The sequence below is a fragment of the Zingiber officinale genome, chromosome 1A (genome assembly GCF_018446385.1).
Source record: "Zingiber officinale cultivar Zhangliang chromosome 1A, Zo_v1.1, whole genome shotgun sequence".
NCBI lineage: Eukaryota > Viridiplantae > Streptophyta > Magnoliopsida > Zingiberales > Zingiberaceae > Zingiber > Zingiber officinale.
Genome location: NC_055987.1, coordinates 145,773,807 through 145,793,626, shown reverse-complemented (window position 1 = coordinate 145,793,626; position 19,820 = coordinate 145,773,807). Strand labels below are relative to the sequence as shown.

Genomic DNA, 19,820 nt, shown 5'->3' with positions numbered 1-19,820 from the left:
TTTTACCCTTAAAGGAAAATAAGAGAAAAAATTAGATGTGAGAGAAAGATGAATATGAGAGAAAAATATGATGAAAGAGAATGATGAGAGAGAAAGTATTATGAGAGAGGAAGTGTGATAAAAAAGAATAAAGAGAGAGAAAGTGTGATGAGAGAAAATGAAAAAAGAGAGTGTGATTGGAGAGAGCATGATGAGAGAAAATATGATGTGAGAGAAAGTATGATAGGAGAGGATGAAGAGAGAGAAAATATAGTGAGAAAAATGAGGAGAGAGAGTGTGATGAGAGAGATTGAGGAGAGAGAAAGTACGGTGAGAGAAAAAGAGAACAGTGAATATGATGGGAGAGATTGAGGAGAGAGAAAGTATGATGAGAGAGAAAGTGTGTTGAGGAAAAAGGAGCAAGTGTGATAAGAGAGATTGAGGAGAGAGAAAGTATGATGAGAGAGAAAGTGTGTTGAGGAAAAAAGGAGGAAGTGTGATAAGAGAGATTGAGGAGAGAGAAAGTATGATGAGAGAGAAAGTGTGATGAGAAAAGAGAGTGTGATGGGAGAGATTGAGGAGAGAGAAAGTGTGATGAGAGAGAAAGTGTGATGAGGAAAAAAAGAAGGAAGAGAGTGCGATGGAAGAGATTGAGGAGAGAGAAAGTATGATGAAAGAGAAAGTGTAATGAGAAAAAAAGAGGAAAGAGAGTGTGATAGGAGAGATTAAGGAGAGAGAAAGTGTGTGATAAAATGATGAGAGAGAAACTATGATGAGAGAGAAAATATAATGAGAGAGAATAAGGAGAGATAAGTGATATGAAAGAAAAAATAAATAAATTTTGATATTTGATATTAATGGAGAAAATTTTAGTTTTAAGTCAAGGGTATTTTTGGAATAAGGGAATATTTTGATTGATGAAAATAGGGTAATAGCTCATTGAAGGGGAGGTACATGAGAATGAGTTATTACCCAATTTCAAGGATTCATTCCCTTATTTGCATTCCTATTCCTATAATCCAAACATTAACAATGGGAATCAATGATTCCCATTCCCATTCCCCACTCCTATTACCCTAAACCAAACGTCCCCTTAATCTCAATAATTAATTCTGAGATGGAATGACGGAAGACGAGGCTAACTAGGTTTTAAGAGAATTTCTTTTGAATATAATTTTATTTTTTTATTAGACACATTATTTAAATTTTATCAGTTACTTAAATTATTATTTTAGAAAATAAAAATACACGTATTCAAAAACGTAAACTAAAATTTATTCTAAAATTTAGAAGGTAGTAAACTAATCCTATGAGGAGATGAGGAGAGTCATAGAAATAATAAGAAGGTGTTTTATAATATTATATTTACTTAAAATAAAATAATTATAATTAAAAAGACGCCGCCTCCCGTTCCACCGCAACCCTCCTTTGCTTCAGCCGGCCCTCTTTTTTTCCCCCCACCCCTAAATTGTTTTCCCGTTTCGCTTCCCCTCCTCGTACTTCCCAACTCCCGCCGAATCCGCCTCCTTTTGCAGCTGCGACTACACCGCCTTACCCATGGCGGAGTATGAAGGCAGCGGGGGAGGGATCGGTGGCAAGATCCGGAGGCGCTACTTTCGTCGTACGACGCCCTACGACCGTCCCGCCACGGCCGCGAGGCCCATCCGCGAGCTCCAAGCGGCGGAACGCCGCAACGGCTGGCTGTCCAAGCTCGTGGACCCGGCTTCCCGGGCCATTGCATGGAGCGCGTCGATCCTCTTTCCCTCCGTCTTTCAGGGGCGGCTGGAGGCTCCCCTGCCTGCTACATCAGGTTATGCCCACCTCGCTCGCCTTCTTATTTACTCTGTTTCCGAACCCTTGCGTGAGAGTTACGTGCTTTTGGGTTTCTTGTGTGCTGCCCGCGTTGTTAATATTAATTGTCGTATATCATGTAAGTTTACTTTCGTTGAACGGAACATGTTTTCCTCAGACCTAGCATGATACTTCAGGTCTTTTCTTCTAAACAATCTTAGCCACTTATACTCTGCAGAAACAAGGAAAAAGTTAACCTTTTTTTTCCCAGCAAATGTTGCTCTTTATCCAAAGTACCATCTTTTGTGAAACTTATTGACAGACTGGACTTTTTGATTTAATCAATTACTTGCTGTGATATAAATTTGAACAACGGCACAAAACAGAGGTTATTTTTGGCTTCATGATCTCTATATGTGGCCACTTTTAAGTATGTTGACAGTGATTGTTTTCATTCTCACGAAGTTATGTGAGCTTAAAGCCTTACTAAAAAGTCAGTAAGAGTCTGTTGTGAAAGGATGAAACGTTCTGCATTTTTCACTGAGTTTAGTTCACAGGAAGGATAGCAGTAGAGTTAGATAGTATTGGATAGTGTATTAATACAACTCGTTGATTTAGAACATCTCCAGTATAGGTTGTTCAGTTATAGCTTATCACATTTATACTTCAAATATCTATTATGTGTAATGTGAAGATTTTGCAAAATCATGGCCTAATCTGGATACAGGGCTTATCATAATCTGTGTCAGGTTATATTTATATTGAAATGATTTCTCTTGAAAGGTTGTTATTACAAGTAGATCGCCTTGTTTGCATCAGTTATAATAATGTTTAATGTTTTTCTTTGGGAGAGTTGACATCCTTTAGCCCTAATTACTTATTATCTGGTCGATTTTTTGTCTTGTTATTCACATTATCATATTTAAAATAGAAAAAATTAATTCTTAGAAACTAATCTCTCACTGTGTAACATTCGTGAATCATATCTGTCATTTCCATCCAAATGTAATAGTGTCAATTTGGACCTTTGGAGCTTCTGTCATGCAGCTTTTGAGCCTGAAAGATTACTGTTTTTTCTTCTTATATTGCCCCTTCTATTTCTATCTTATGTGGCATTCAGTTATAATAATGTTTAAGGAAACTATACAATCAGTCAAATATATGTAATCTAAATTAACAACTGGAAGATATATTTTATGCAGTGCTATAAGGTTGAAATGACTGTTCATGGCTGACATTCCTGTTGGTTTCATTCGAAGATCTAATATAATGAGGATTGTGAAATTGGCTATTTTAGTCAAAAAAAAAAAAAGAAAAATGTTAACAAATGTTACAATTGGTACTTCTTGTTTTATCACTATTTTTTTTTTTTTTTTTTTTTTTGCAAAAGGATAAACTTAAGGTACAGAATTCTATTTATTTGCTATTTTTTTGAACCCTGCTTATCTGAAGCCTTGTGGTACTTTACATGACTGTTTGGAATAAACTAACTCATTCTTCAAAACTGTGTCCTTTGTTTCTGCAATGTGCATCTATTGGTTTTTTCCAGAAACTTCGTTGTAACACTTCATGATCTTTTAACAGAGGCAAAGCAGGGATCTGAGAAAGAAGTCCTTGAAGAATACCATGCTGTAAGAAGAATACACATCTTGATAGCTTCATTTATGATTATCTTTTGCACAAACACTAATGTACTTATGATAATTTATTTTGTCCTCATCTAGTAACAAATGTGAGCTTTTCTTTGATTAATGTTATTATACATTTGTTTTACAGATAGCTATTAAGAATATTTAATGAGAAGTTTTGTTGTTGTTACGTACCCTTGAATTGGTAACAACCAGCTCACTTTCATATCTTATTTTGTCAGCATGGGGCTTGGGGATATTTATTATTTTAGTGAACAAAGTTGACATGCAATGTTAATTAATTTCAGTTTTCATAAAATATTCCAATATTTTCTAAATCACCATTTGTGCTTTGCGAAGACACAAGCATTGAGCAAAACTTCCTGGTTTCTTATGCATGATGTAATTATCCATTTGTGATCAAGTTCTTGTCACTTGTAGGCTTTTTAAGAAATCAGGGAAGACAGTCAGATAGACTGATCCTGATAGTCCTCCGATCAATCCTTATCAGTGATTTAAATTGAATCAGTTTGTGATTCTGTTTTGCATTGACTTAGATTGTGACATGGAGAAAATAGGGAAGATGAAGGTTTCATATGGGGAATTTCTAAAAAAATGTGCATAGTAGTGAAGGCCATCGGCATAGTCGTTCAGTTTAATGACCTGATTCAGGTCAAACAACGGAACTACAATGGTCAAATGAACTACAATGCACTTAAGGACTGCTATTGGTTTGCCATAGATGATGAATTTAGTTTATTGCTCTTTTTGGATGGGCATTATTTGGACATCTGCGCTTGCATTGTGCAACTAGTATAGTTTCTCATTATTTTTTACTGCTTTGCTTGTTCTTTATCAATATGTTGATTGGGGGGGTCTTTTAACCGGATATATTGTATGCTTTTTCACACTTCTACATCCAGAATTTACTACCGGCAAGACAAGAGCAATTTCCCAGTCATGGAAAGAATCCTTTTAACTATCTTAATACTGGCAATGCTCAGGATGGGACTCATTCTTCTTGTACTGATGGAGAACTTGATCAACTACTGATTAAGAAAACTTATACAAGGTAGGTATCTGAAATCTGATTTCATGTCCTGATAGCATAGCATATTCAGATGTTGTTCGAATGTGAGTATTTGTATAGATTATGCATATTGCTGCTCTGTAATGTGAATTATATGTCAGTGATCCAAAGTATAGTTTATTTGCTCGTATCTTACATGATATCTCATCATAGAATGACCTTTATTGATATCAGAAGAATACCTGTTTTAAGTTTGTTGCTTGCAACTTTGTATTTATCTTGTAATAGAACCACATTACTTAAATTAGTGCAGAATTGCCACTTTAGGAGACACCTTCATATTTATTTCATTCATTATTTCTTATGTTACTTGAATATATACACACACATATATGACTATACCTGTACTGTATCAATGATTTGGCAGGAGTGAGTATGATCGCATTGCTCAGATATTACGTCTTAGAGTTACAGAAACAAGTAAGCCAGTTGAAAATAATGACATGGGAGAAGTCCCTGATAAAGTGGATAACCAGAAGCAGTGTCCTATTAGTCCAACAGTACAACCAACATCAAGTTATGTCAAAAACAATAAGGCTGTTGCCTCAGCTGAAGAAGCAAAAAACACCTGTAGCTTTCATGGAAATGATGCATCTCAAGCTAGCTTATTATCTGTAAGTGTGTTTATCACTTCCCTATTTTTGGGAATATTTTGTAATCTCTACATATGGCCACTTTCGAAAGTTAAATCGGAAGGTGGCTTCTGCCTTTGACATATACAATTTCTGAAAGTCAGATTGGAAGGCAGCTTCTGCCTCTGAAAATTTTTCTTTTATTTTTGGATCTCACCCTTGTGTCAGCTTTTATGCTCGTTCTTTCACTTGATAACTAGTTATCAAAGAGTTCCTTAATGTTGTGTTTCCTATGGGGACACAAATGTGGGAGGAGATGAGCTGGGGATATATTTCTGCAGTTGCTTTACATTTCCATTCTTACCTTTAAATTCTTTCCTTTTTTGTAGTGGTTTCTCTACCTCATAGGAAACAAGTTTGATTAGTTTGTGTTACTATAGGCTGATTTTTCTCTTCTCTTTCCCATGTTATAAAAAGCCCTAGTTTTTAAGCCTCATAAGCAGTCACCTTGGCACACTTTTATGGAGACTGCATAGCAACTGCATTTGACATATGTTAACTAAGCTAAGCTAAATCAAATTGGCTTTAAACCATAAGCTGTCTTATTTAATAACTTGTAATCTTTAAAAGTTAACTTAAATAGTTGATTCACAAGTGATAAATACTTTGGATGACAATAAATATTTTTTTCGTTGATATTTTAATACTAATCACATATGCTCCCATATACCACATATGCTTTATGCACAAGGTTCATGCCACTTACATGTGCTTTATGAAACTTTGCTCTTTCCTCTTATGCGTTAAATGGTAAACCCTGTGGAATTAGTGTTTTTTTTTTTTTGAGAAAAACTCAAATTTTAGTCCAGGCAACTCCTTTATGTGGCTGCTCTTTTAGTTTGATACTCAGTTCAACCATGGCAAGCTATCAATTTTATTTATGTCTGAAAGCAATTACTTTTTTTCTCCTTGTAAATTCAGGTTTCCAAGGAAGAAGTTGGATCACCAACCAAAATTGCTAAAGGTTACATGAGTTTGAGGCCTTCTGAATTATATCCAACAGCTCTAAGCATGCAAACTCAAAATTTCATGATGGATAGAACTTTTCCTAATGGTCCTTCACATGCCAAGCAATCATTTGACAAATCAATGGCATTAAGATCCCTAGTCCAACATTCACAGCCACTTGAGTTTACAAATTCAGAACTTCATGGCAGATCAACATTCAATAAAATGTCTCATTCTCCATATTTTAAGCCCCATTCAGTGGCTAATACAGAAGTAGGTGTTGAAATACATAACAATGCATCTATTGACACAAAATTTGAGGCATTGCTTTCTGCCTCTTTGTAGATTTTTTTTCCTCATAGAATGGCTCACCTTTGGTGGTTGATTATGGTTCTCCCTTTATATCAACTCAGGTTTCTAATCCTTATGAGATTACACCTCAGAACCATACACGTCTGAAACTTCATGGGAGATCAGCAATATACAAAATGGCTCGTTCTCCATACCTCAAGCCCCATTCGGTCGCTAACCCAAGGGTAAGTCTCATTGATTCTCGATGAAAGCTATTTATTACTAAAACTGATGCTTATTCTGTAACTTTGGGCACTATTTTCCTTTTGTGCTCCAGAATAACCTAGTCATTCAATTTAATAAGGTTATGAATCACTTAATGTTGCTTCAGAGTGGCAAATTGTTGGTGGAGGGTTATGGTTGTCCGTTGTCATATAAACATATTGCACATTCTGTTCAGCAGGTATTGATCATTGTAGGTGCAAGTTCACAAGCATAAATAAGCGAAAGAAACCCCCCATATGCTACCTGAGCTACACAATTACTCTTATCCTGTGTATGTGCACGTGTTTGAGCGTTGGGTGTTTGTGTATTGGTATTTTTGCATGCACATGCATGTAGATGATGTGTATATTTATATACACTTTTGTATGGGGTTTTGCACTTATGTTTAATTTGATGTGACTTTATTTTGACCTTGCATAGGTAATAAATATAAGATGGCCAAAATTCAAAAATTTAAACTCTTGATCAGGTACTTGGTCATTTCCCATGGAAAAAGAATGAAAACCAATCATTAAAATCAGCAAAGAAAATAGATACAATATTAACCAAGCCTTATTCCACTAGGGAGGTCGGCTATATGGATCCTTCTATACCATTGGGCTCTATCCTTTATTATATCATCATTTATATTTAAATAAATTTTATCTTGTTTTAATATTGATAATCAATTTTTTTCGTCTTCCTCGTTTAATGTGCATATTTATCATAGTTTCACTTAGCCTAATTGAAACATTTATTGGTCATCTAAGTACATGTCTGTACCATCTTAAATATGTCTCTCAGAGTTTTCTCTCAATGGAGGCAACTCCGACTTTCTCTCTAACACTCTCATTTCCTATTCTGTCCATTCTCGCATATCCACACATCCACCTTAATATCCTCATTTATACAACCCTCATCTTTTGCCAATATTCAACGTCATATAACATAGCAGGTCTAACCACCATTTTGTAGAACTTCCCTTTTAGTTTTAGAGATATTTTACAATCACCTAAAACACTCAACGTTCTCCTCCATTTCAACCATCTTGCTTGTATTCTATGCAAGACATCTCTCTCAATCTCTCCATTGTTTTGCTAAAATGATCCTAAATACTTAAAGCTATCAGTTTCACATAACTCGTTATGTCTTATTTTAACAATTGTCTTCTTACGTCTAATATTGTTAAACTTAAATTTTATGTATTTTGTCTTTAGTTTACTAAGCTTAAAACGTTTCACTTCTAGTTTTTCCAGCCAAAATTTTAGTTTAACATTTACTCCTTCACGTGTTTTATCTACCAAAACAATATCATTTGCAAAAATGTACTATGATACTCTGTTTTGAATGTGTCCAGTGAGTTTGACCATGATTAGTATAAAAAAATAGGGACTTCGAGATGATATGTAATCCTATCTTTATTAGAAATGCTTCAGAATTCTTCGGTGATTACATTCTTATACATAACCTCATTTAGTTCAATATATGCTACGCTAACACGTCTCTTTTTAGAATTCTCCATATAATTTCTCTTGGAACTCTATGATAGACTTTTTCTAAGTCAATAAATACCATGTGTAGATCTTGCTTTTGCCCTCGATACTTTTCAATTAGTTGCCCAAAAGATATATATCTTCTATTGTCGACCTTCGGTATAAACCCAAATTGATTTTCAGTCACTGTTCTCTCATTTCTTAATCTTTTTCTATTATTCATTTTCAGAGTTTTATGGTATGACTCATTAGTTTAATACTCATATAGTTTGTAAAATTTTATATGTCTCCTTTGTTCTTATATAAGGGAACTAGATTACTTGCTTTCTGTTGATCAAATATTTTTTTTATTTTCAATATCATATTAAATAATTTTGTAAGTCATTCAATATGTTATTTTCCTAGACATTTCCATATCTCTATCGAAATATCATTTGGTTTAACGGTTTTTCCATTTTGCATCCCATTTAAAACTTGTTCTACTTTTGAAATTTGAATTCTACGATAAAAATTTAAATTTTTATATTCATTTGACCTACTTAAATTACCTAAGTTAAGTTGGTTACCTAATTCTTCATGAACAAGTTGATGAAAATACCTTTTTTACCGTTCTTTTATTTTTCCATCTTTTACTATTATCTTATTGCATTCATCTTTAATATATCTTCTTTGAATAAGATCTCTTGTCTATCTCTCTCTCATTTTAACTATTCTATAAATGACTCTTTCCCCTTCTTTTGTATCCAATTTTCGATATACCTTTCAAAAATTTCATTCTTTGCTTTATTCATTGCTTTTTTAGCCTCTTTCTTGACTATTGCATATTTTTGTAAGTTTTTTTCATTCATACAAATATATAATTCATATTCGTTTTTCTTTCACTTTTTTCCGTACTTTCTTATTCCATCACTAAGATTCAGTGCATGCCCCTTTTGACTCACTGAGTACATTCTTGGCTTCTATTTTTAACTTTGTTACCATCTTATCTCATGTCGTATTAGAGTTAGTATATTTCACCTAATGTTTGTACTCCTATCTTCTCCTTAAATATATTTTGCTTTCCATCTTTTAACTTTCACCTCTTAATTCTAGAAGTTGTGTATCTTTTTCTTTTATTGATACTATGATTGAGGCGTATATCCAACACTACTAACCTATGTTGGGTAGTTAAGTTTTGTCCAAGGATGACCTTGCAATCTTTACAAGTCTTTCTATCTTTCTTCCTATTCATAAGAAAGTTAATTTGTGATTTATTATTCCCAATTTTGAACGACCAAGTGTTTTTCTCTTTTATTAAAAAACGTATTAGCTAGTGTAAGGTTATATGCTATTGGAAAATCCAATATAGTTTTCCTTCCTTATTTTTTGTTCTAAACCTATAATCCCATCCACCCTCTCATATTCATTATTTTTCACCTACATGACTATTTAGATCGTTGCCTGTTAAAGTCATTTCATTTGGCGAAATATTTTGTAATACTTCATCTAGATCATCCCAAAACCTTGATTAAATATCTTTTCCTAATCCTACTTGAGGTGTGTATATGCTAATTATGTTCATAGTTTCTTTTGCTACTAATACCTTCAGAGCTATAATTCTATCCCCTTTCTAACTACTTGTACAACTTTATCGTTTAATGAACAATCTAAAAAATACCTATTTCATTTCTTGTTTTAGTCGTTCTTGTGTACCAAAATTTAAAATTTGAGTTCTCTATCATCTTTGCCTTCTCGCCTACCCATTTTGTCTTTTGTACACACAAAATATTATTTTTTCTCCTAATCATCGTATCTACTACCTCCATTGATTTATCAGTGAGGACTCTTATTTTTCATGTTTTAAATCTTCGATTATTAGTTTTTCTATTATATTTGTTCTTATCTAACTAATGGTGTGAGAACTTTTACCTATTTAATACTACATCCAAGTTCTCATGAACTCTTGCATATTTAATACTACACTTTAGTTCTGGAGATGTAGTAGTTCTTGCTGAGACATTACAATTAGACCTTGCAACGTGTTACATCCGAGGAACAATCTAGCATTAGTATAATAGTTTAACGTTAACTTGCAACCTAACGCAACCCTCCTTTATTCAGGCTTGGGACCGCCTATGATGGGGTAATTTGTCTGGGTGGAGTTCAGCAAAGAAAATAGATATGATTAAAATCTAAATGATCAAACAACCTGTGGAAGATTCATGGTTTTGGTAGTATACAGGTTTAATGTGGTTTCCTTCCTAATACATTTAGTGCATCATGTTTCATGTCTGAAATCATATAAAATCATCATAATAAATCTGTAATACCAGTTATCATCTTTAAAAGTAATTTAGATTATTTGAGGAATTTATTTAATATTTGTTGTCTGTACAATAGTTACTGTCTACCAAATGATATGGAATAGTAGAGTGCAATGTGGTCAAAATTTCTAATTATTAGTGTGACAAACTGGTAGTGTCTTTTTAAAGAACTTCAGAACAACAAAGTGAATATAAAGAGAAGGAAACAACATCAAGAGAAGGGAGAGAGCAAAAATTAGAAGATAAGAGAGGCATTATTGTACTAGGCCTGGTCAAAGGAAGCAGCCAAGAATAAACATGGGGTAGGTATAATTAATATGTGATAGATGATTTGAATGAAAGGTGAGAAGCGAAAAGAGGTTCAACCTAGACCAACTGCGAGAGATCACTGTTTTTGGCAGCCATTTTTCTAGCATGACTCGCTTCTCAAATGTCATGCCTTTAACTGCTGATCTCAAGAGGAAAAGAAATATAGATGCCTTTACTGCAGATATCCGTTTATTTGTTTTTCTTTTTTTTTTTATTTAATTTGCAAGCTCATTTGTGGTATTATGTAGAAGATGCTGAAACGAGGGAGCTCAGTTTTGGATGATGGAATTGGACCTGTTAGCCCCATTCGTCGGATTCGCCACAAGTCTAATATAACATCTCCACCAAGAAGCTCATTCTCATCAATGCGACATTTTCCTTCTTCCTCAACTTATGTTGATCCATCTTCTGTACCTTCGAGCCAAAAGCTTCTGCACTGGAGTGAGCAAAAGAAGAATGATAAGGACCTACATAATGTTGAAAGTATCATGTCTCCCATTGTTCCAATTCCTCCTCAATCCAGTGAAATGGCTAGGAAGATACTTGAGCAACTTGATAAATTAGCTCCTGCTCCAAAAGTGAAATCATCTAATTTGAAAATTGGCATGGATGAATCACCTCTTATGCTAACTCACGACATTCTGAGTAGCCCGGCCCTCAAAAGTATGGAGAAAATTGAAATGACTAAGTTTGTGAATGTGCAAGAAAATGGTAGTTCTGAATCTCCCAAAGATGGCCTTCATCAAAGAAATCCTATTTCTGAGAAGCAATATATGGCTGAAGAAACTGGATCTGCAGCCTCTGATCCTCCAAAATTTGAAAGAGTTGTTACAGAGGTCAAGCCTAGTGTATCAGCTACACATTTTACTGTTTCAGATGTTGCTACTATCCCTACTACAAGAAAACCTGCCTTCCAGATGAGTGTTCCTGAGGTAAGCAACTGTTTATATTTTAGAATTTCCACATACCTTATATAAATGTTTTGGAGTGACCATTTTGGATGATGAGTAATTTATGGTGTCTTTTTTCATGTAAGGACCTTGATGAATTGGACGATGAAAGTGATTCGATAAAGGATTCTTCTACAAGTGCAAATGGTAAATCTGAGCTGTTACCAGACATCCAGATCACACAAATTGCAGAAACTAGGTTGGAGGCTTCTAAAATTTCTTCCTCTAATGGTGTTCTTGTATCTACATCAATGTTGGATGCAAATGCCATGAAGGTTCCTAATGTGTCTGGTAATGGTGACTTAAATGGATTAGATTTTCCTGTGTTACCTCTGCCTGGTTCTTCATCAATGCCTTCGACAATTCCGACTTCAGCCATGCCTCCTTTCCAACCTACACCTCTAAAAGAGAAAGCCTCATCTCCTATTCTAAAAGATGGGTCGATGGTATATTCAGCTGGATCTCCTTCAATGACAGCTGGTTCTGATGGCCCAAATTTTCTTGCAAGGTTAGACAAGAATTGATAATTTACTTCACTTTTCCAATTGATCATTCATAGTCTTAGTCATAGTTGGAAAGTTGATTGAGTGTTCTATCAAGGAATACTATCAATCAAAATAATATTTTGATAAATTTAGTTGTTAATCAATTTAGATATTTTTTCATGATGCATTAGGTTTTTCCTTTATTCTTGATTTCCTTGATATGTTATAGTCATTGTTTATAAGTTTTCTTTTTACTTTATGTCATGGAAGCCTTAGTCTGATATTCAAAGTTTTCATTCGCTCTGCTTAATTTGTTTGTCTTTTTCTGGAGTTCTTTAAGAGCTTTATGCTGATGGAGCTTCTGTTTTATCCTCTTGAGTTTTCAGATGTGTCGAAATTTTAAGCATACTAAGCCAAACAGTTAGTAAGATGGGTGGAAAGTTTCATCATATTGGTTTTATATGTTTTACGTTTTTTTATAAAAAAAAATAACAAATTATGGGTGACTTATCTTTTAAGTGTAATTTGCCCTAATTGTAGTATCTGTTCCTTTTTTTTTTGTTTGTTTGTAATTTCCTTAGCTACTTGGCTATTTGTATTATTCTGTTGATCTTGGTTTAAACATTCTTTTGCATTTCCAAAGGAGCTTTTTATATCTTGTTTTTAGTTCTTTATGGTTTATGATTGGTTTTATGTTTAGAGCAAACAATAGTAAATTTTTAGTTTTTTTTAGTAGTTTTTGATTAATTTTATATTTTTGGCAAATGATAGGAACACGCCTCATCCTTCAGTGTAATTCCATTTAAATACTAAAAGCTTTAAAATGTAGTTGACACCGTTCAATATGCACACTTAGAGAAAAAAAACGATGCAACAACTTTTACTACATTCAAGAAGATGCATCCCACTTACCCCCGGGCTATAATGCAATGGTAAAATGCTTTCATAGTTAACCAAGCATCCACGGGTCAATTCCTAGTTGTGGTGCATTGCTGAATTAATTTCCTCTAGTAGGAAGACAACCCTGGAATGTTGGCTGCGGAGCGATGAGCTGTTTGCACTTCCGGATTTACCTTGTGGTAGGAAACTTCCGTGGGCTGGGTTGATCCCTCTAGGATTAGTCCGTTCGAAGAGTTGGATACCTGGATTATTAAAAGCAAAAATGCATCCGACAATATTGAACCAGTTTTGGCTGATTAGAATCTCACATATATTGAAAATTTGTGCATCTTTCTTTTATAGCATTCAACAGTATTACATATGTGCTTCTCATGTATTGCTATGTGCACACTATAAATTTCTCATCTGTGTTTGGTTTGTACTACAGGGATCATAACAGAAAAGGCATATTTTCAGATTTTGATAAAGTTGGTAAAACATTGAAGGGTGGAGATATATTCAATGCATTAGGAAATGCTACTCCGTCAAGCTTGTCAACTTCACCTAACTGGAGCTTAACAACTAGTTTTGGCATTTCTTCAACTTCCAAATTAAGTAATGATACTGCTTCTTTGACAAATGAGCCTATGAAGCCATCCATTTTCACTTCGAGCAACTCTACCACTCCAAGCACCTCTGTTTCTTTGTCAAGCACTGTTAGCACTTCTTCCGTCCCTCCATTGTCAGTATTTACAAGCATGAGCAGTAGCCCTTCTCCTCCATCGGCTTTATCGTCAGATTCAACTTCTTTAAATGGACTTTTAAAATTTGGTGTACCATCACAGCCTAGTGGTGCTAGTTCATTATTTTCTATCAGCAGTTCTCAGAGCATTTCTTTTGGGGCTTCAGCTGGATCAAGTTTTTCTAGTCAGCCAGTAGCGAATAGTTCTGCTGTGTCAAAACCTTTGTTGAGCACATCTGTTGATGCCATTCAGGCATCAACTTCTGCTGCCCCTTTATTTGGTTTATCAAGTGCTGCTACTAAACCTCTTGGTGCAAGTTCTGGTCTCACATTCCCTACTTTTACTGGATCATCTTCAAACTCTAGCAGTTCTACTACCACTATGTCAACATTAAATTTTGGTTCAAGTTCTGGCTTTTCCCTTTCCAGGTATACCATTTCATCTCAAAGTGCTGGAAGCAGCAGCTCCTTAATATCAACTGCTCCTTTTGGTTTAAGCAGTGTTTCCCCTATCTTTACTGGAAAATCTTCAGAATCTGGTAGTTCTAGTACAGTTGTATCAAGTTCTGGTCTTTCCCTTTCTAGTGCTAATGCTTCATCTCAAAGTTCTGGCAGCAGCAACTCCCTTGTCTCAACTGCACCTTTTGGCTCAACCAATGCTGCTTTTTTGCCTGGTACTACTTTTTCGATCAACTTTGGTGCAAGCACTGCATCATTTGGCTCAAGTACCCAGGAATCCCAATCATCAGTATCTGTCCCTACTTTTGGTTCCATATCATCTTCACCGATTGCAGGGTTTTCATTTGGCGTAAACACTCAAGCATCCCAATCATCAGTCTCTATCCCTACTTTTGATTCCACATCATCTTCACCAGTTACAGGATTTTCATTTGGCGTAAACACTCAAGCATCCCAATCATCAGTCTCTGTCTCTACGTTTAATTCTACATCATCTTCGCCATCTACAGGGTTTTCGTTTGGATCGGCTCCTTCAGGGAGCTCACCTTTTCCATTTGTTGCATCTTCGATGCCAGCATTTTCATTTGGTTCAACTGGAAGCACATCATCCCTTTCTGCCTCTCCTGCACCATTGTTGTTTGGAACACCAAATCAATTAGTTGCCTTGAATTCGTCACCTGGAAATGATCAGATGAGTGTTGAGGATAGCATGGCTGATGACCCTGTCCAACCATCTGCTTCGCTGGGGACACTTGGGCAACCAACCAACATGCCTTCACCAAATTTTATTTATGGTTCTCCAGCTGCTCCTGGTGGACAGCAAACCTTTCAATTTGGAAGCCAGCAAAATAATTTTGCTCCATCTCCATTCCAACCAGCTCCAAATTTAGATTTCACCGCTGGAAGTAGCTTCTCTTGGGGAACTGGAGGTGGAGATAAGTCTGGTCGAAAATTTGTTAAAGTCAGAAGAGATAAGCATCGGAGAAAGTAGGAGGAAAACATGATAGTAACAGATATGCCTTTTTGACGCATGCTTATTTTTATTTATTTGTTGGCAATGGTTTTAGAGGCAAGAGGTAGGATTTTTAAAGTGCAAGATCCCTGGAATGTTGGCACTTCAGCCGCCTATTAATGAAGTTTTTGTGCACTGAAGACTGCATCTGTGCAGCATATGGTTTTCGAAGTTTCCTTCTTCCCTTTGTAACTCTCGCACTTTAGTTTGGTCAGATGGATAAGCATCTGCGTTTTGTATGCTTGTATTTGTTTTCCTGTTGTCGATGCTTGTATTTGTTTTCCTGTTGTCGGATTATCTGTATTTAATGTAATCTGTATTCCACTTAAGCGATTTTTCCTATGTGAGAGCTGTACCATTATGAATTGAATACAATATTATTTTTTATTTTCTGCAAGAATTTTCAATCTGTTCAAGTTATATTAATCTGTTTGGTGTGGGAAATTTTGGTTTAATTTCTCTAGAATGCAATTATAATAATTATGTTATTGCCCATTGAATTTTTTTTTATGCTTAATGTCTATGTTTCTAATTGTCTACTATATTCACTGCTACTGCTGCTGCTGTCACAATCGTATTAATAATTGCTTAGAGTATTTACAACGTCATTAATGCATGATGCGTTAATGACTATATATATATATATATATATATATATATTTATAATTTTTCAGTGCTGTAGTCATTTTAACACTTTAATTCGTATTGAACACGTTAATGCTAGTGTGTGAACAGAAGATCCATGTAATGTTATAGTATGTGAATAGTATAATCACGTAGATATTAATGTTGAAGTTTTAATAACGTTGTAGATGCTCTTAGCAGAAGGGTGTTATAATTGAAAACGATGAGAAAAATAAAAATGTCCATGAGTTCAGTTTTGGTTTCATTTCAAGATTGTGATCTGCCTTTTGGAGATGATCTGTTATTTTGGTTTATTAATTTACTGTTTTGGATTTCATCTTTTTTCTCTCTTTTTTAAGATTGATAAAGCGTTTTTCTGACTATATTTATATGCTGTATATATGTTGTAGGTTGATTTTGTAATGCAAAAAAAAAAAATGTTATAATAAAATTTGCATAAATATTTACATATTTTGATAAATTTTATTTCCTTAATTAAAGGTGAACTTGATAACGATCATCACCTTTATCTATTCCTTAATTGACTGCCTCCAAAAGGCAAGGTACATTTTGATTAGGGATGTAAACGAGTCGAATCGAGTCGAACAGTATTAAGCTCGAGCTCGGCTTATTTAAATTATATTTGGGTTTGAGTTCGGCTCGAGCTCGAATCGAGCTTTTATCACAAGGCTCGAGTTCGGCTCGTTTTAGAATTATCAAGCTCGCGAACAGTTCGAGCTTGGCTCGTTATTAGTTTGATTATCAAAGTTAACGAGCCTAACTCGTTAAGCGAGCTCGGACTTGTTTAGAGCTCATTTTTTTGGCTCATTTTAAAGTTCATTTTAAGGCTCGTTTTAGAGCTCGTTTTTTGGCTCGGTTTAAGGTTCGTTTTAAGGCTCGTTTTTTTGGCTCGCGAGCCTATAAACGAACATGTTCGCGAGCTCACGAGCCGAATATCCTTAAGCTCGAGCTCGGCTCGACAAAACTGTCAAGCTCGAGCTCGGCTCGATAAGATAAACAAACGAACTCGAACGAGCTTTTTACTGAATCGAGCTCCGAATAGCTCGCAAACCGTTTGACTCATTTACATCCCTAATTTTGACTATTCAATACCAACAACTTTTGCCTTTCTTCTTATCCTCTAATTATCGAGGGCAGATCCTCTGCAGGATGCAATCCAAGGAATGATTCCTAAACATATATTAGTGAAATATATGATCCTCACTTATAAAATAGGTGAAAATTATTTATCCCCATCAATATATATTTAGGGACCATCCTCTAAATCGTAAAAAGCGATCCAGAGGATCTTGACTCCCAATTATCACCTATTTGTCACATTTCTTTATGCAAATTCCCTCTAGGAGAATCTGAAAAGTTTTATATATGTATTTGATTGTTACGTGTAATAAAAAAATCAGGAAAAACAATGTTTTCCTAGTTAATAAAAAATCATGAAAACTATTTTTAAAAGAAATGTTAGGATAAAAGGTACTTTCATTTTAATATCAAGATATTAATTAATTAATCACAATTTATCATTTTAATTTTTTTCTCTCGAAATTTTAGAAACTTTTTGAGTAATTTTTAAATTTAAATTATCAGATATGTGGACTTGAGCCATCATGGTCACAATGTGCATCGAGAAGTTGCAGTCGTGTTTCACCGAAAAGGAAGATCATATCGAATTCCATCACATGCAAAGCGAAGCCACCTACTTCTCATCTACCACAAACATAGTTCAATCTTCAACGAAATATTTGTTCTTTGTCCTTTTTAACAAAAACGATAACCGGAGCCGACTAGTTTGATATTCAAATAAGCACGGGAGATATTTTTGTTTTTATTTTATTTTAATACAGTATTTAACTTTTTCAAATCAACTAATCCGGAGGATGATAAATCTAATCTCACGTAGTTTTTTTTATTAGTCATCGAGATAATTCAAAAAAATACCTGTGAAGACTTATTCCAACAACAAACTTTTTTAAGTTTATCGTCTAATTATAATAAAAGATGACTATGCTTACCTTAGAGGTCCCTTAATAAATTACGGAATCAACTTATAACTGATCGTCAAGTGACTAGTGGGTGAGAGCAATGACGTAGGTAAGATTTTCACTTAGAAGGGGCAAAACGACAGAGTCGACGAATGATGACGGTGATGCCGACAACAAACAACAATGACAGCTAAGCAAAAGAAATCAATTAAGTAAATTTCACCTCAATTAAAAGGTATTTTTTATGGAGCATCGGCGAAACGATGAGATTAGCCAAGTGAAGACAACGACCATACAACAAATGATAGTGACGATGGTAGTAATCGGTGTCTGACGATAGCGACTTGGGCTATAACGACAACGACATGTTGTGAAGGATTTTGTGCGTAAAATTAGAGTTAGAAAAAAGAATATAAAAGAAATTATATGAAGAAAAAAAATGAAAAGAGGAAATTAAAAGTGGGATTAGAGGAGGAAGAAGAAAAAGAGGAAAATGTAATTGAATTTTTTTTTTTTTTGTAAAAAGTTGAGAAAATTTCAAAATTTATGATTATACAATTTTTTTTTTAATTTTTTTGTATCGTATTAATATTTTCCTTAAATTTCAGGGAGTGCGACTGCACCCTTGAACCTTACATAGTTACGCCCCTAGGCAAGAGGAATTGTTTTTCAAATCCATCAAAATTTGATATCTATTTTATTAGAGTAAACATGTCATTCTCTAATCAATTTGGCATTCGTTAGATTTGTCGTCGAAGGAAGAACCCTTGATCACTGATTTGTCTCGAGAAGAAGACCATTTACTAGAACCATGTGGCCGACCGCTTGCTTGTCGTAGCTCGATAGGAGCTCATCAACGGAGAAGATCAGAAGCCAAAACGTGGAGATTTTACACATGTTGTGCGTTAGCCGTTTGCGTATTAATTTTGAGTGTAATTGATCTGATTTTATAAAAATTTCTTATTAGTCATTAAATTAAGTCGGTAAGTGCTTGTAGTAAATAGCCTATCAACTTTGTATTTTTATATAATTATCTATTAAAAAAAATTATTTATTAATTTATTAAAGTGAAGACTCGATTAAGAAGCGCCCTGGCGCTCCACCCCAAGGTCACGAATGCTGTTTTCAACGTCGGGCACGGGACGGCAATTGAACGAATTCTTCGATCGCTTGATTCAACTGATGGAAAAAAACCCCGTCAAAACTCGGGTGATTTTGAAACAAAATATCTATGTCGTCTTGTCGACCCCATGCATGCCAAGGACAGAAAATCTATGGCCGACGTGTATGATTTCTCCAAGACCACTATCCGCGATTGATTTTTGAAAATGAAAATGAAGAAATATAGATTTTTTATTTTTATTTTTATTTTTATTTTTTTGCACTCTCTCGATCTACGTATAAATATGTGGCATCAAAATTTGAATTGAATATCGTTAATTGATACGTCCCTTGCAACGTGGTCGCATGGGGATTTGCCACTCGAGCAATGCTGACGTCGCCGAGGAGATGGTACCGGCGCAGGAGACGGCGAAGCTGGTGCTACAAGACGGCGAGCTGCACGAGTTTGCTAGGCCGGTGAAGGCGACCCACGTGCTGCAGACGATGCACCCGGCCTTCTTCGTGTGCGACGCCGACGACATGGTGTTCGACAGCCAGGCGCCCGCCGCGGACGAGCTGCGGCCCGGGAAGATCTACTTCGTGCTCCCTGTCTCCATGCTCCGACGCCCGCTCCACGCAGAGGAGATGGCCGCGCTGGCCATGAAGGCCAGCGTCGCCCTCATGGGGAAGGTGATGCCGGCGGCCGTGTTCGAAAATACAATTTCGGCCAGTTCAAAGGTTCCCGGCGCGGCGAAGCGGCAGAGAAGCGCCGCTAATGGCAAATGGAGAAGTGGAAAGGGCCGGGATTTTATTTCCCATTTGGGATTGATTCCAGAGTAA

The 19,820-nt window shown here is 35.4% G+C and overlaps 2 protein-coding genes across 3 annotated transcripts; both read left to right on the top strand.

Moving 5' to 3' along the window:
- Window positions 1-1,374: 1,374 nt before the first annotated feature.
- On the top strand, window positions 1,375-15,652 carry LOC122037633 (nuclear pore complex protein NUP1-like). 2 transcript variants are annotated; one of them, XM_042597152.1, is made up of 9 exons: window positions 1,375-1,789; window positions 3,355-3,401; window positions 4,322-4,470; window positions 4,856-5,102; window positions 6,042-6,341; window positions 6,482-6,604; window positions 10,980-11,660; window positions 11,765-12,186; window positions 13,491-15,652. In XM_042597152.1, exons 1-9 carry the CDS (start codon window positions 1,537-1,539, stop codon window positions 15,232-15,234), a joined length of 3,966 nt encoding a protein of 1,321 aa, XP_042453086.1. In that variant the 5' UTR covers window positions 1,375-1,536; the 3' UTR covers window positions 15,235-15,652. The 2 variants fall into 2 exon arrangements, with proteins under 2 accessions (XP_042453086.1, XP_042453082.1); XM_042597148.1 differs by having other exon boundaries at window positions 10,977-11,660.
- A 3,736-nt stretch (window positions 15,653-19,388) lies between these two features.
- Window positions 19,389-19,820, top strand: LOC122004616. Its single transcript, XM_042559477.1, has one exon. The coding sequence runs from the start codon at window positions 19,389-19,391 to the stop codon at window positions 19,818-19,820; it is 432 nt and encodes a 143-aa protein (XP_042415411.1).

Excerpts from the sequence above, each read along its gene's own strand:
- LOC122037633 (XM_042597148.1), top strand. The coding sequence starts at position 1,537 with ATGGCGGAGTATGAAGGCAGCGGGGGAGGGATCGGTGGCAAGATCCGG. Across the intron at positions 6,342-6,481 it reads ATTCAGTGGCTAATACAGAA|GTTTCTAATCCTTATGAGAT; the intron begins GTAGGTGTTGAA and ends ATATCAACTCAG. Across the intron at positions 12,187-13,490 it reads GGCCCAAATTTTCTTGCAAG|GGATCATAACAGAAAAGGCA; the intron begins GTTAGACAAGAA and ends TTTGTACTACAG.
- LOC122004616 (XM_042559477.1), top strand. The coding sequence starts at position 19,389 with ATGGTACCGGCGCAGGAGACGGCGAAGCTGGTGCTACAAGACGGCGAG.